The sequence below is a fragment of the Centroberyx gerrardi genome, chromosome 18 (genome assembly GCF_048128805.1).
Source record: "Centroberyx gerrardi isolate f3 chromosome 18, fCenGer3.hap1.cur.20231027, whole genome shotgun sequence".
NCBI classification, from domain to species: domain Eukaryota; kingdom Metazoa; phylum Chordata; class Actinopteri; order Beryciformes; family Berycidae; genus Centroberyx; species Centroberyx gerrardi.
Window position 1 is genome coordinate 2566261 of NC_136014.1, and position 13875 is coordinate 2580135.

The 13875-nt window shown below is 42.4% G+C and overlaps 2 protein-coding genes across 3 annotated transcripts in view; one reads left to right on the forward strand and one right to left on the reverse strand.

Annotated features, from left to right (window-relative positions):
- LOC139930094 (uridine-cytidine kinase-like 1) overlaps positions 1-13692 on the reverse strand; it is a 35785-nt gene extending 22093 nt beyond the window's left edge. Inside the window, exons 1-5 of the mRNA XM_071923177.2 lie at positions 13595-13692; positions 10714-10922; positions 5819-5925; positions 3228-3398; positions 253-324 (exon numbers count right to left, since the gene is read on the reverse strand). Of these exons, the coding sequence (XP_071779278.1) occupies positions 253-324; positions 3228-3398; positions 5819-5925; positions 10714-10922; positions 13595-13683 (648 nt within the window). The 5' untranslated portion in view covers positions 13684-13692. The remainder of the gene's footprint in view (positions 1-252; positions 325-3227; positions 3399-5818; positions 5926-10713; positions 10923-13594) is intronic.
- Positions 1-13875, forward strand: part of cad (carbamoyl-phosphate synthetase 2, aspartate transcarbamylase, and dihydroorotase) — a 425149-nt gene that overhangs the window by 184835 nt on the left and 226439 nt on the right. The gene's annotated exons all lie outside the window — the stretch shown is intronic.

Below are 13875 nucleotides of genomic sequence, written 5' to 3' on the forward strand. Positions count from 1 at the left end.
GGTGAACAGTATTTTCAAGCAGAAAGCTAGTATCTACAGTATTTCCAATATGATGTGAATGCAGCATTAGATATGAGAACCACTTGCATAATTGGGCCCCAGGAGTGAAAACTTTAATTGTAATAGAACATAAATCAAGTGACCCTGGTGTTTTTCCAACTAGATAACTACTATTTGACCTAGGTCTGGAGGGAGGAGAGAACAGAGGAGAGAAAAGCGGAGAGGAGAGAGTTTCTCCAACGGTGATCTTACCTTCAGCAGCTCCTTGTTGGCAAAGGCTAGGATGCCCTCGAAGATGACAACATTGGCCCCGTACACCGTTTTCTGTCAAGAGAGGAAGAAATGAAATAGAGGGATTTCAGGTGACGTAACACACCCACTGGTGGCCATATTGGAGGTCCACAGCTCTTGGCAACATCTGAACAGCTGCTTGCATTTCTAAACGTCCAACTTGGCCATCCCAACAGAAGTGAACAGATATGATTCATTTCTGTGCCGTTTTTGACTGGGAACTTTCATCATCTGATTGATTTTGCGTTTAGATAATGTCAGCTAGTTAGCTAGTAGGGCTGGACGATATTGGAAAAAACTGACATTGCAATATTTTTTTTTTCCTGCAATATATATATTGAGATATGAAAAAAAGGGACTTGAATAGCTCTATCAGGCCTTGCCCCTTTAAGAAGGTGGCCTTGTGGGTAACCTGCGCGGGTGACGTAGCAGGAAGTGAGTGTGTTTTTAGCCGCAGCCAGAGTGAGTTGCAGGATGCTAAGTGAGTAAAGTTTCCATAGTTAGCGGGAAAAGAGCTTAGAACGTCACCGAGAGGCCGTGCATTATGTTCGCTGCTGTACCGAAATAAAGTGCCAGTTCTCCACTGCAGAGTTGGTCCGGACTCTTAGTAAAAAGCTTGTTACCAGCTACAAGCCAGGCTAAGCTAAAATAGGCTAGCACAACACCAGAGGCTTCCCAACTACGGTTCGGAGCCGCGAAAGCTGGAAAGGTAACATACGCTACTCTTATAACAAACCCTTAAATCGGAGTAAATTATGTTATATCAGACAGACTTCTCTTATAGATTAGTCATGGAAAATGAGAACCATGCGAGTTTTCCTTTTGTATCAAGCAGCAAAAAAGTTGTAGCATGACGTGTTTGAGTTAATTTGCCTTACTTGACATCGCACGTCCTGCGATGTGACTATTGCGCATGCGCACATCGCGATGACGATGCTGAAACGATATATATCGTGCAGCCCTATAATAGCTAGCTAAGCATAGTATCTGATTAGCCAACTATCACTGTCTTGTTAACACATGTGATTTGCACACTAGCTAAACAACTAACAAAATTAGGCATATTCGTTACCGATTGGCCCACATGGGGACATCATCATTCGTAGCGGACGACGTGTTTACTGCTACTGTAGTGTAGACACACACACACAAACAACCTGAACCCCCCGCCGCCGCCACCGTTTCCATTCACCTTTCCTCTGCCGTCATCCGATAAGCCTCATCATAAACCTTCTCCAAGGGGAGTTAAGTGTGTGTGTGTGTTAGTAATCACTGTCTCCATCGCAGAGAAAATGGTGCCGAGTATGGTGCGATCCGATTACCTTCCCCTGACCAGCTACACGCTAACACCTCTGTATTGATTTTGAGAGAGAGAGGTGAAGAAAGCGAGAGACTAAGAGAAAGAGAGAGACAGAAAATGAGAAAGAAAGAGAGAGAGAGAGAGAGAGAGAGAGAGAGAGAGAGAGAGAGAGAGAGAGAGAGAGAGAGAGAGTGTGAAGCGGAGAGTGAATTCTAAAGAAAGAGATGAGTGTTCATCGATTCGTTAATTTCCGTCAGTTCCTTTCTATAAGGTGATTTAGCGAGTCCTTAACATCCTTAAGTGCGTGTGTGTGTGTGTGTGTGTGCAAGTGCGGTGCGGTGACCTCTAATTTCACTGGAGAAGGAGGAAGGAGGGTGAGCAGTGCCCTATCCTTAATTCACATAACTGGTAGAAACACACACACACACACGATACAGCCTACAGCTAATTCAGCCTTGGTGACGGCATCCCTCGGGCCCTCAGGCATAATTATATTCAGAACCATACAAAAAGGGCCCATAAAATGATTTCTGAGTTACTAGTCATGTCAGCCGGCTTCCCCTGGGTGGCGCCGCGCCGTTCAGCCGTGAAATTACATTACGAGGAATTAGAAAGAGAGCGGTTCTGGCAGTGCTAAGCCGCCAGATTGATTCTTCACACTGGAATTTGTGGTTGTTGCCTTGGTAATGTCCTGTACACTAAATCCTTCATAATTAGCAGATTCGCAGGCGTCCGGATCGGTTCTTAAGTGCGATTCGCACGGGGCCAAATCGGGGACATTCAGTGACTTGCAGTAATTGCAGAGATCGCGGGTAATTTTAATCCAGTGCAAATCTGCCATGTCTGTAATTTGTGAGGGAAAAACTCCAGCGCACATTACCTATCGTATTTTGATGAAGACAGAGGTTCCCTGATAGTACTAACCCCATGTGAATTGAACTCTAATTTTAGCTGTAATTTTCCTCCCGTCATGAAAACTGGAGGCAGTAGTGAGGACGGTTTTGAATGCATTTTCAGTGCCAACATTTTTTGCTTTGCTGAATCAGAAAGTGATGAATTGTTAAATCTCGACCTTAAACAGCTGCATGGTCACCGGTGACTTCAGCAAATTTCACTAGGCCGTGTGAATGCGTGTATAATATTAGCCATGCTCCTCTGTTATTTTATTTTATCCAGCCGGATGTTTTTTTGCCAAATTGCAGACAGGGGTGTGTAGTTTGGACGTTCCCAGATTCAATGTCACTGCAAAGTAAAGCCTGGTAGTTGCTTCTCATTCAAACAGTGCTCAAACTACCGCGACTAACCGCTGAAATGTGCAAGTGGCTAATTTACCCCAGAGTAGAGAGGACTTGAATATCGTCACTGTCGGGTGAACACCTTGTATCTCCAAAATGTCAACTTTTCAGTAACTAATAAAAACAGGTTTGTTTTTAGCTTGATTACAGTGCTTTTTTGAGTTTATCCAATGAGTTTTGAAGAGTTTCATAAGCCAGTGTTTCTCAACCCATAGTGCCAAATCCTTCATGGGATAGGGCACTGCTCACATTTTCTCAACACATAGAGGACCATGAAATCATTCAATTGAAGTGAAAAAATGGAGCTGCGAGATTTTCATAGGACAACGAGAAGGTCTTACCCATTCTTTGCGTCTGCAGTGGGAGGTGAAGTCGTACACCGGGACTTTGACGCTCTTGCCTTTCTTCAGTTTCCTGATGACGGTGACCAGCAGCTCAAAGTCGAAGGCATCGGGGTGGTCAAAGTTATACTCGTTTTTGGCTGCTAGCTCCTGCTCTTCTTTATTCAACACCTGGGACACACAAAGCAAATTAAGCATGTAAGACTCCAGACTAAATATATTAACAAAAGGGCTCCCAGCCCCTAAGTTACTGTTTATTTTTTCGTATGGTGGCAGACACTGGTTAGAGAGGCCTGTAACCAGAGGGTTCCAGGTGGGGTTCAATCGCTGTGGGTTTTTGAAGGCCAATACTGACCTTTTTGGACAGGAACTGCTGACAGCTAATATTTTGTGCCGATATCTTTAAATGTGACCGTTTTTAACGGTTTTTGTGACCAAGGATTCAGTGTTTCCACCAGAATATTATTCTTGTCAGAGTAGAAAAGTCTCTAAAACAGCATTTAGACCATCATTGGGGCACTAAAACTCCACAGAAAGCCATACTAATGAAACTGCCCCTGGTAGTACTAATGCCATGTGGAGGTGTCCCTTGAAAATCTGGCCACCCTAAACTAGCATGGTAATGACCCTGGTAATAGTTACTGTAGCCAGCTCTTTGTCACTGGAAAACCCTTTTGAGTCTTTTAGTGCTCTCCATTTGACAAATGTTGAGCCAATATTGATCCAGAGCCAGGAGCGGTCATGCACGGTCTTTTCCATGCGGCATTTCTTAGTTGTAGGTGGAGGATCAGTAGATGTAGAGTCTGACAGTCCCGGGTTGTATAGATGATCGTGCCCCCTCCTTACTTATACGTTACTTATACTCACCTGGAGGCGGAATATTTGAATATTTTCATGCCCCAAAAAATCCAAAACAGTGTGCTACGACCAAAACACAGGCTGTGGACACAGGCTTTCCATATATTTCCCCTTAGGTCATTGTCAACAAAAACATTGACAGATGTTCAACAGATGTGTAGATATTTTCAAGGAAAGCGCATTTGGTCTACAGCTGCAAGAAAAAGAATCACTAAGACTCCAGGCTACATTGAGTCTGTGTTGAGTTAATGTTGCCATACAAATAATTTCTTTGTATACTATACAGCATTACTTTGTGGGCTAACAACTCTACATCATGCAACCATCATAAACGTATTCATGCGTACTTGTGTGGAATCTAATAATAGTATTTTATCTGTATAGCGCTTTTCAAGATACTCAAAGAAACTTTACATGAAATGCTAATGCTAATATTTGCATAAACAGTTACTTGTGAGACTTTGTGCAAGGGAAAGACTGACATACTGATGCAGGCCATAGTATCTAATTTATCTAACTTTTTAGTTTTTTTAGTTTTTATGACTGGTTGAGATAGGGCAGGGGGGGAAAGGGGGAAGGGTTGGGGGTGGAGTGGGGTTGTCAAAAGGCATTCTGGGAAACCAGAGTAGAGGCAGGTTGAGGGAAAGGGGAATTTACAACACTTCATCACAAAATAACCCTTGGAATGCACTGAACATCACACACTGATGATATCTATTAGTGTAAGCATCAGAGGGTGGAATTTTCCTTTAAGAATTAACCCACCCGACTTAGACTACAACAACTAGGGCCAATCCATAGAGACATACAGACATAATGGCTCTTTTGGATTCAGCGAGTAGAGGAAATCGAGGAGCCATCGACTTCTGGTCCCGATGTGGAGCAGGGGCATAATTGATATGAATTATTCTGTTTTAGTCGCTTATCGGCCAGGGGGTTTTAGTCATTATGCTGAAATCAGGATTAATGACCCGCTGTCTGCATGGGACTGAGGAGAGAAAGGGGTTTGTATTTTACATCGGTTTAATAATTAATTTACAAGGGGCGTATTGTTTTAAAATCAAACGCTAATTCGATCTTGTGGAACGTCGGACTTAAAATGCTGAGTGGGTACGCTGAAATATCTCAGAGGAACAAAGGAAAAGGATACTAATCATTGTACTCTTAATAAGGTATTAGGCACTATATGTACATTTGTTATGAGAACTATGAGAAACCAACTTTCTCTGGTGGATTCAGAATTTCCCTATGTGACCCTGACGTAAAATTCCATGACTTTTCCGTGTCATTCCATGTTTAAGTCAGAGTGCTTCCATGACCTAAAAATGTTCTTCCTTCCCGTTTCATTAATGCTGTTTTTCAGTCTGCACGTATTGAACATCTACATTGAATTATGAAATCTAAATTGAATATATCTGATAAGGTGAAGTTCTTTATAATATACATCTACACACCTAGACACTTTTTGTACATACTGTATGTATGGCCTTCTGTAGACCCGCTGTGAATATCAAACACATTTTGCATATGTACATATATAAGCTCTAAATTCTTCATATTCTTTTTCATTTGTGGATTGGCTGGCACATCTGGGGGCTCATTAATAAACGTTGCGTTGCACTTTCCACGCAAACATTTATATAAAACAACTTGACGTGAGAAAGTACGTGCATTCTATCTGAATCTATCTATCCATCTATCATTCTTATTGTGTTGTCACCTGGGTTTTGTACCTTGTAGAAAGAGTCCATGGAGAGCAGAACCACCCAGGGAACGTCCAATGCCTCTATGATCTTATTGGCTACCGTGGTTTTCCCAGAGGCGCTTCCTCCACACAGACCTATGGGAGGAAAGCAGGAAGAAAATTTGTATATTCCTTTAAGTGGTCCAATGGCACCAGCCTATACGGTGCACTCTTGACTTTTTGGCAAGTTCCCCAAGTTTGATTGTTTATTTTTGATGATGGGTGTCACCGATTTTCCTTGTAATGACTTTTGTAAGCGCTCTTGATTGTTTTCCTGGTGTTGTTTTAAGTCATAGGTGTGATGGCTTAATTTGGTATCACAAATCATGTAGTCCAGTCTGTTTTACTGGGCATGCGCCGGCCCATACGCTTCTCAAAACTCCCTCTGTAAGTGCCGTTTTCTTTCTGGTGTTAAACTAATGTCATATAAAGACAGCATGTATATAAACATAGTTTATATACATGAAGTTGTTTTAATGGGTAGACATATGCTGCATGCCCCCCCGTTCCCCCAAACATGTCTGTAAATTATACTATAATTATTTATACTATGTTTTACTGTCTTGTTGCATTCAACAATCTTTTGTTTTTTTTAAGATTTATTTTAGGCATTTTATGCTTTATTGACAGAGATAGTGAGAGAGAGAGACAGGAAGGTATGGGAGAGAGAGAGGGGAGGACATGCAGCAAATGACCGTGGGCTGGATTCGAACCCGGGTCGCTGCAGGAAGGACTGAGCCTTATATGGTACGCCCTCTACTCAGTGAGCCCCCAACATTCAACAATCTTAAGACATATTTGTGGATTGTATTATTTATTCATCTTATCTCAATTCATATTTCTATGTATTTTATTACATATATTTGTCATTACTGAGACAAATCACCTCACATATCAGTCTAACCCTATCCTTTCTCTTTACCCAACTCAACCTCCTGGGTTAAACACCACAACAGGAATCCTTCGGGTCAACAATCCTGGGAACTGGGCCAAAAATACATGGTAGCTGGCCGAGGTGAAAAACGGGATACCTTTCCTGGGAATTGCTCTGTGTGTGTGTGTGTGTGTGTGTGTTCGGTAACAGAAATAGCCTACGGAGCTACTTCTTCCGATATAAACAACTCACAGTGCTGGAGTGAATTTTTTTGTTCGGATAAGACCCATCAAGGTGAAAACTGCTGACTGGGAAGACTAGAACTCCCAGATCTGCGACGAAAAACTGCACTACTCCTCATTTCTAGATATGGTTATGGCTTTGGAGAGGCTATAGAAATACTAGTTATGACTTGTAAATTGAAGTATTAAAAAAAAAATTCCCCCCGAGCCTATTTGCAGTGTTCCACATTGATGCAAAAGAGAGGACATATTTTTACTGTGTCGCACAACAATGAAGCCCGGCTACTGAAACTGTCTGTTACAGCAGATAAAGCAGCCTTTCCTATTAGCAATAAAACCTGACTGTAGAGATAGCACACAACCTCTGGCTCCCACTCTGTGTCAACACATCTTTTTCCCTCCATCTCTTCTTGCCGTTCCTCCATCTTATCTTGCCCTCAGTCTCTTTTAACCCTTGCATTTCTCTTCATTTTCCCCTTTCTCCCCTCTCTCCATCTTCCATCGACCTTTGATGCAGGTTGATTTTTCCGCTCGGGCGGGCCCTCTCCCGTTTCCTCCGGTTACACAGCCGGCCCCTTTTTTACTGGGACCGCGTCAACCACAGCACAGCCGAGTGTGAAATTGTAACCGTTCATTGCGGCCCACTGACAATAACAGATTGCCTACTAAAGATAATGTCCAACGCACACACATGCGTGTACATACACACACACACAGAGTCTCTCTCTCTCTCTCCGTCACAGTTCATTTCACTGCTGGGACTTGCCCTGAAGCAGATATTTTACTGTGCTGATCAGCAAGATGGTGACCCGTTGTAAAAAAAAAAACGCCTGTAGTGAAGTCGATCATCGCATCATGAACTCTTAAGATTCCCGACTGGACTACAACACGCACACAGTTATTAGCCCAAGTTGTTAGTGTTTCCCAAAAAGTGATTATATTCGATATTTCGATATATCCGATATGTTTTGATATCGATATTTCGTGAATATCGCGATATTTCCCGCGATATCGAACAACCCCCCAAATAAAATACGAGGAAAAAAAAAAAAAAAGACCCCCACTCCTAGTGGTCAAGCACCGAAAGAGTGTTGGTGAACTACAGTCGCGATGCTGCGTTCATGTCATATTGGATTTAGTAATAGTAATAAAATCACCCATACTTATGAAAAGTGAACAAGTTGTTGCAATAGGCCATCATTGTTCCAGCATTCCAACGAGTTACAACACATGAACATTTCCAAGTTGTGGCAACGTGATGTCATCCTATTCTTCCACTTCTTCTGATGGCATGAGCGCAGCATTTGTCCAATGATGGACTTGATGTTGTATGCTGAAGAGGAAACTCATTTGTAATTACTGTTTTTGCTTCACTGTTTGCTTCACTGAACTGACTGTGGCAAACACTGGGTTTAGTCATTTTCTGTGCAAAGAAAGGCGATGGGTGATTAGCGCGCATTCCGTCTGAGAACGTGTAATCTGCTGTTATGCCAACAAGGCAGCAGGAATACAACAAGCCTGAACTACAACATTAAAAGGAACAGTGCATTCCAAAATGAAAACTCTGTCATTATCTACTCACCCCCATGTCAGTGGAAACTCCAATGAAGTTTGTACGACCGCTAAACACACAGCGAGTTAGCTTCTTCAGTTCCAGCTCCGCCTCAACAATTCAAGTGAATGGGGTCTGGTTGTTTAGAATTCCAAAAAGGAAATAAAATGACCATCAAACAAAACAACTCATGTGGCATAATCTAGATTGTAGCCAAACAATTGCACTATGAGTCCAAAAGGCCCAGATTTACCTTACTATATAGCATTTTTCTAGCTAGAGGAAATGGTAAGTACTTCTTGCGTAGTGTGGAAAATGAAACAAGGAAATGGGCTGATCCTGTTTACAACTGGCCAGTCAATACTTCTGACAGAACTACATTGGAAGTAAATATAGGCCTTTTGTTTGGCTACAGAACACTTGGATTAAGCTGCAGGAAATTTAATGGTCATTTCTGCCCTGTATGGAACTCTAAACAATTGGACCCCATTTACTTACATTGTTTGTTAGAAGGCAGAGATGGAGCTGTAGTAGTTGTGTGTCAGTTGTGTGTCTAACTGTGTTTGGTGGTTGTATGAACTTCTTAGAATATTATTGTCGCTATATTAGTTTTATAGAAGCTCACAGACTATTGCAATTACTAATGAGTTCCTTCATTTATGCCTAATTTTTCATCTCAACCTATTAGTAGCTACATTGTGCATGTTGGGAAATAAAAGTGTTTTTTTTACTTCTACTACTTTAACTTGAGCTAATACACAATTATGCGAGACCTATGCCTCAATACATATTGCTGCACTTTGCTTGTTGTCACACACTGCTGGATTGGGAGCTCTCACACACTCATACCCTGCCTTGCTGCCTCGCTCTCGTTCAATAAAATACTTTGGCTACAGAAGGCCAAGTCCAGTGAAAACTGTCCAGCTTGCACATTCATACCACAAAACCTCAATTTGCTCCCTCACCTTGTATTGCAGTATATTCTATCAACCCAGCTGACTCAGGTACTGGTTAATCTTTGTAACTGTGTACAGCAGTTCTGTGTTAACAGGTGTGGAATGCATTAGGTTTGGGAATGAAAGCTGATTGATGACGGTGGATGGACAATTAGCCCAACATTATCCAGGTTCACTGACTCTCTTTTTTCATTTGGTTTGGAACCAAAGAAACGCCAGAGCGCATTTTTCTTTGAATAAGATTTGCCATCTAGCCACCGAAAAAAAGAGGCAATTGAGTTGCCTAATGTCCCTCCATAATCACCATGTTATATTAAACATAAACAGCATTGCTAATTAGGTGATTGATTAATATCAGATATTTTGACATACCCCATTTGGACTCATTGTTAGCAGAAAGAAGCAATGGAGCTCACCATTGCTGACTCGGGAGACAATATTGTCTGTGGGTCCAAGTACTACTGGGATGTAAGAGACAAATTATATATAGGTCCAAAATCACTAAATTTATCTTTAATAGCTTAAATTTTAAATGTTTAGAACTATAATTTGAATTTGCCCATGCACATAATTTCAGCTAGTCATCTGGATGGTAAAATTATTTACTGGGAGCCGTGGGACTCCAGGGACCCGCCAGTGTGAATGTGCCACACGACATCACCCACGGTACAGCAAGACAGGCAAAACTCTCTTCAAGTGGTTCAAATGCCAAATGCAGCAGCTCTTGCGGTCTTTTCCGTCACTTTCTCTTTTTTCTTGCGACCAAACTGTTAAACACAGTTTGCACTGTCCCCTCCTTTTATTGCTTATTGTGTATATTCCACTCTTTTTGTCCTGCTGAATCCTGCTGCAACGATCCATTTTCCCCACGGGGATCAATAAAGTTTCATTTAATCTAAAGAGTGATGCTGCTCTATCTCACCACTGGTTATGTAGCCCTTGTAATCCAGATGCCGGGTGAGCAAGTCGGTAATTGTGTGAAAGACCACATGACGATCCAGACAGAGTTCACTCAAAATACAAGTAATTTCAGCCAAAATTTTTACTGGGATAGACGTAGGAAATCACCGACATGTTTGTTCCGCATGGGACAAAGTTTCCGTGGTCTTGAGGTAAAAATGACCAATCACCAGACCTCCCCTGGTAATACAAATGCCGTCCGGAGAGAGCTTAATTATGTCAACAATACTTCACATTTAGAACCATTTCAAGAATATCAAGGGTTCGTATATTTTCTATGCATTTATGAAAAAATCTCACCGATGACGAAGGCCTCTTTGAAGGTGGTCCCGGTGACGTTGTACCAAGGCGGTCTGCCGGCAGTGTAGATGGTCCTCTTATTGGTCCTCAACAGCGGGGGCTCCGTCTTCGATTGGCTGGTGGTCCGTTTCCGTGGTGATAGCGACGGGGTCAAAGGGCACCGGGGGGCGTGGCTTGGGAGGCCATCCAGGGAATCGTCTCCACTCCCGCTGGAGTCGCAGATACCAAGACAACAGATGGACAGAGAGTTTATCAGTGGGGCAGATTTACTCTTTCCTACAGGTTCAGTCCACAGCTCTCCATTTACTTTAATTAATATGATTGTTGCACAATATTCACAGCTCACTGATGAAAAAAAACTGAACTTGCCTGCAACTAATTAGGATTCAACCAATATGGGTTTTTGAAGACTGCTACTGATATTTCAATACTTCATTATCTTTAAATTTGACCAGAAATACCAAAAAATTCAAAGTATTCAGTGTTTCCCCCAGAATTGCATTCTTAGAAAAGCCTCTGAAACAGCATTTAGACCATTATGGGACACTAAAACTCTCCACTGAACCCCCCCCCACACACACCTATTCAGTTGTAGGGGAACTTTGGGATACATTACTGCCTTTAAATGAAGAATCAATTTTTAAAAAAAACACATTTTCAATTAAATAAATAAATAAAATGTGCAAAGAAATTGAAATACAGTCTAACTCTAACTAATATTAATACTAATAATAACATGGAGCAGTAGTAGTCTTATTTACAGACCTGCTGTATGAAGAGAATGAATCTCACAGTCTAGTTCCCTGCATGTTCACCAATTAAAACTTGTGTATGTGCTGGTTGCCATCAGAGATGCCTTGTAAGCTCACAGCTGCCCCCATGCTACTGCTCCAGTACAGGCATGTCAAGACACTCCAGGGTATCTGCAGGTCTCACAAAGCCAAAATATATGACCAGAATTTAATTTAACACCAATCTGAAACCAAAATAAAGACACAAAGCTGTCAAAACCTGCCTAATTCTGATTGAACACAGCTAATGAAAGTTGTGTTCAGGGACATGGAAGTCCAATTGTGTTTAGTAAAGCAGATAGAATGCATATTGTACTACTAACCCTGTTCTCTATTAATCTAAGAGAGGAGACAAGACCTCCAATGACTGGATTTAAGACATTGTAATAGTTTTTATGGCCTTACATTTAGATGATTTAGAGACTTTTTCGAACTTTTGAAGGACCCGCAGATACCCCGCACTCGCTGTCCTGCAGAGAGAGGAGAGAGGGAGTCCATTCTAGCATCTCCCTCTCGGACAGTCTCTCTCCACAGTGAAGGCTCTGCTGTCGGTGTGGTTGAGGGGGAGGCGGGGGGACTCGCCGACCCTCCCCAGGAAAATCACACCGCTGCCCTGGACACAGTGTCGGCATATGGGGCCGCCACTCGCATGAGTAAGGCTGTCATCATTTGGCTGAAAGATGTTGCGGCTAGTCACGACTCCCTCACACTTGCCGTGTCCTATTCTCTACTGTATAGAGAGAACGTCACTCCAAACTCCATTCAAAAAACTAGCAGTTTAATCGGCAAATGTGTGTACCTCGTATGTACCTGATCCTGGGTATGAAAAATACTCAACTTCTCCCAAAAACTGAACTATCCCTTTAAGCAAGGCAACAACTGCCAGATTTTTTAATGGAGTTTGGCTTAATGTTCTCTCCACACAAGAGAGAATAGCACACATCAGAGCTAGTCTATCTCGAATTACCTGCGGGCGTCTGCTCCTTTCTAGTCTAATTCAGCATAAACCTTCAATTATCCATGACTGTCCTGTATGTGAATAGAGGAGAGCTATTGTAATACCCAGAAAACATCTGAATGGAAATGTACTGACATAGTCTCTCCCACACCCTGCTACAGGATATCCCGGTTCCCACAGCTAGGGTAGCGTAGCATGGCTCCCAGACAGACACCTGATACCTCTCTGCATCCTCAATGCCACGTCAGATGAATCAGCGAATACATGGACAGAGTAGCCACAAAGTAACAGCTTTGAGGATAGCAGGGCGACCAACCAGCTACATCTCATGCGTGTCGTTCGCTTATAGGGAGAAAACATCACGCCAAGCGCCATTCAGAACCAAGACAGCTTAATGTTTCCTTCCCTACCGGCAGAGGTACATACCTGGTAGAACATGACATTAGACCTTTTACCATCATTGGGTCCACTCTTTAATTCGGCATACATCCAGTACAAAAAGCAGCACCTATTTCAATTAAATTTCAACTTCTAATATTGGTTCGCCGGTTATTACCACAATCTTCCTCCACAAAAAGATACAATTTTATTCAGATAAACTACTGCTTGGTGAATCACTTGTACGCCGAATTTACCAGAAGGTCTTAACGATAAGTAAATACTCTCAAATCATGTTCTGCCGCCTATGTATGTTTGCCGATAAGCAAATCTGCATTAAATTGCAAGATTTTGAATAAAGTTTGGCATGACGTTCTCTCTACGGAATCTTATGGGCGCTAGGGTAACCAGAAGGTACCTTTGTGGATAGCGGGGCATCCAGCCAGCTAGATGATCAAACTCTACTGTAACATTACAAACGACTCGCTATTAGCTTGATGCGACCACAGCCGCTTTGTTGAACATTTATTCTTATTATGTTTCTGAAAATGTTGCTAGTTTCTTTCAGATCACCCGGGTTAGCCTTGGCTTTTGTTCATACCAGCCACGCTGACAAGGCGTTGAGAAGACTGTGTGGAAGCTAGCAGGCTAGCCAACGTTAGCTAGCTTTAGCTGATTCCACTGCAGTGCTCCGTTAGAGCGGTTTAGTGTTTGCTCTGTGCCAGACCCAGTCATCCTCTACGTTACTCGCTACCTGTCAGATCTGGACATAGACCTGTCTTCTTCCACTCCTTCATCTCGGTGTTGCTGCGTCTGTTCCGTGTTGCTACTTGTCGTTGCCATGTTTCCATATCTGTCACATGGCTGTATGTCAGCGCGGCGCGGAAACCAAACAGACGTCATGACGTCATTTAACATGCGCACATGCTGCATTCATGTCCGATGGGAAAGTGATGTCAATTTATGACCACACATTTTAAAACGCCAATAATGGACACAGCTGTTTGCTGGGATTTTGCATTGTGGTTGACATTG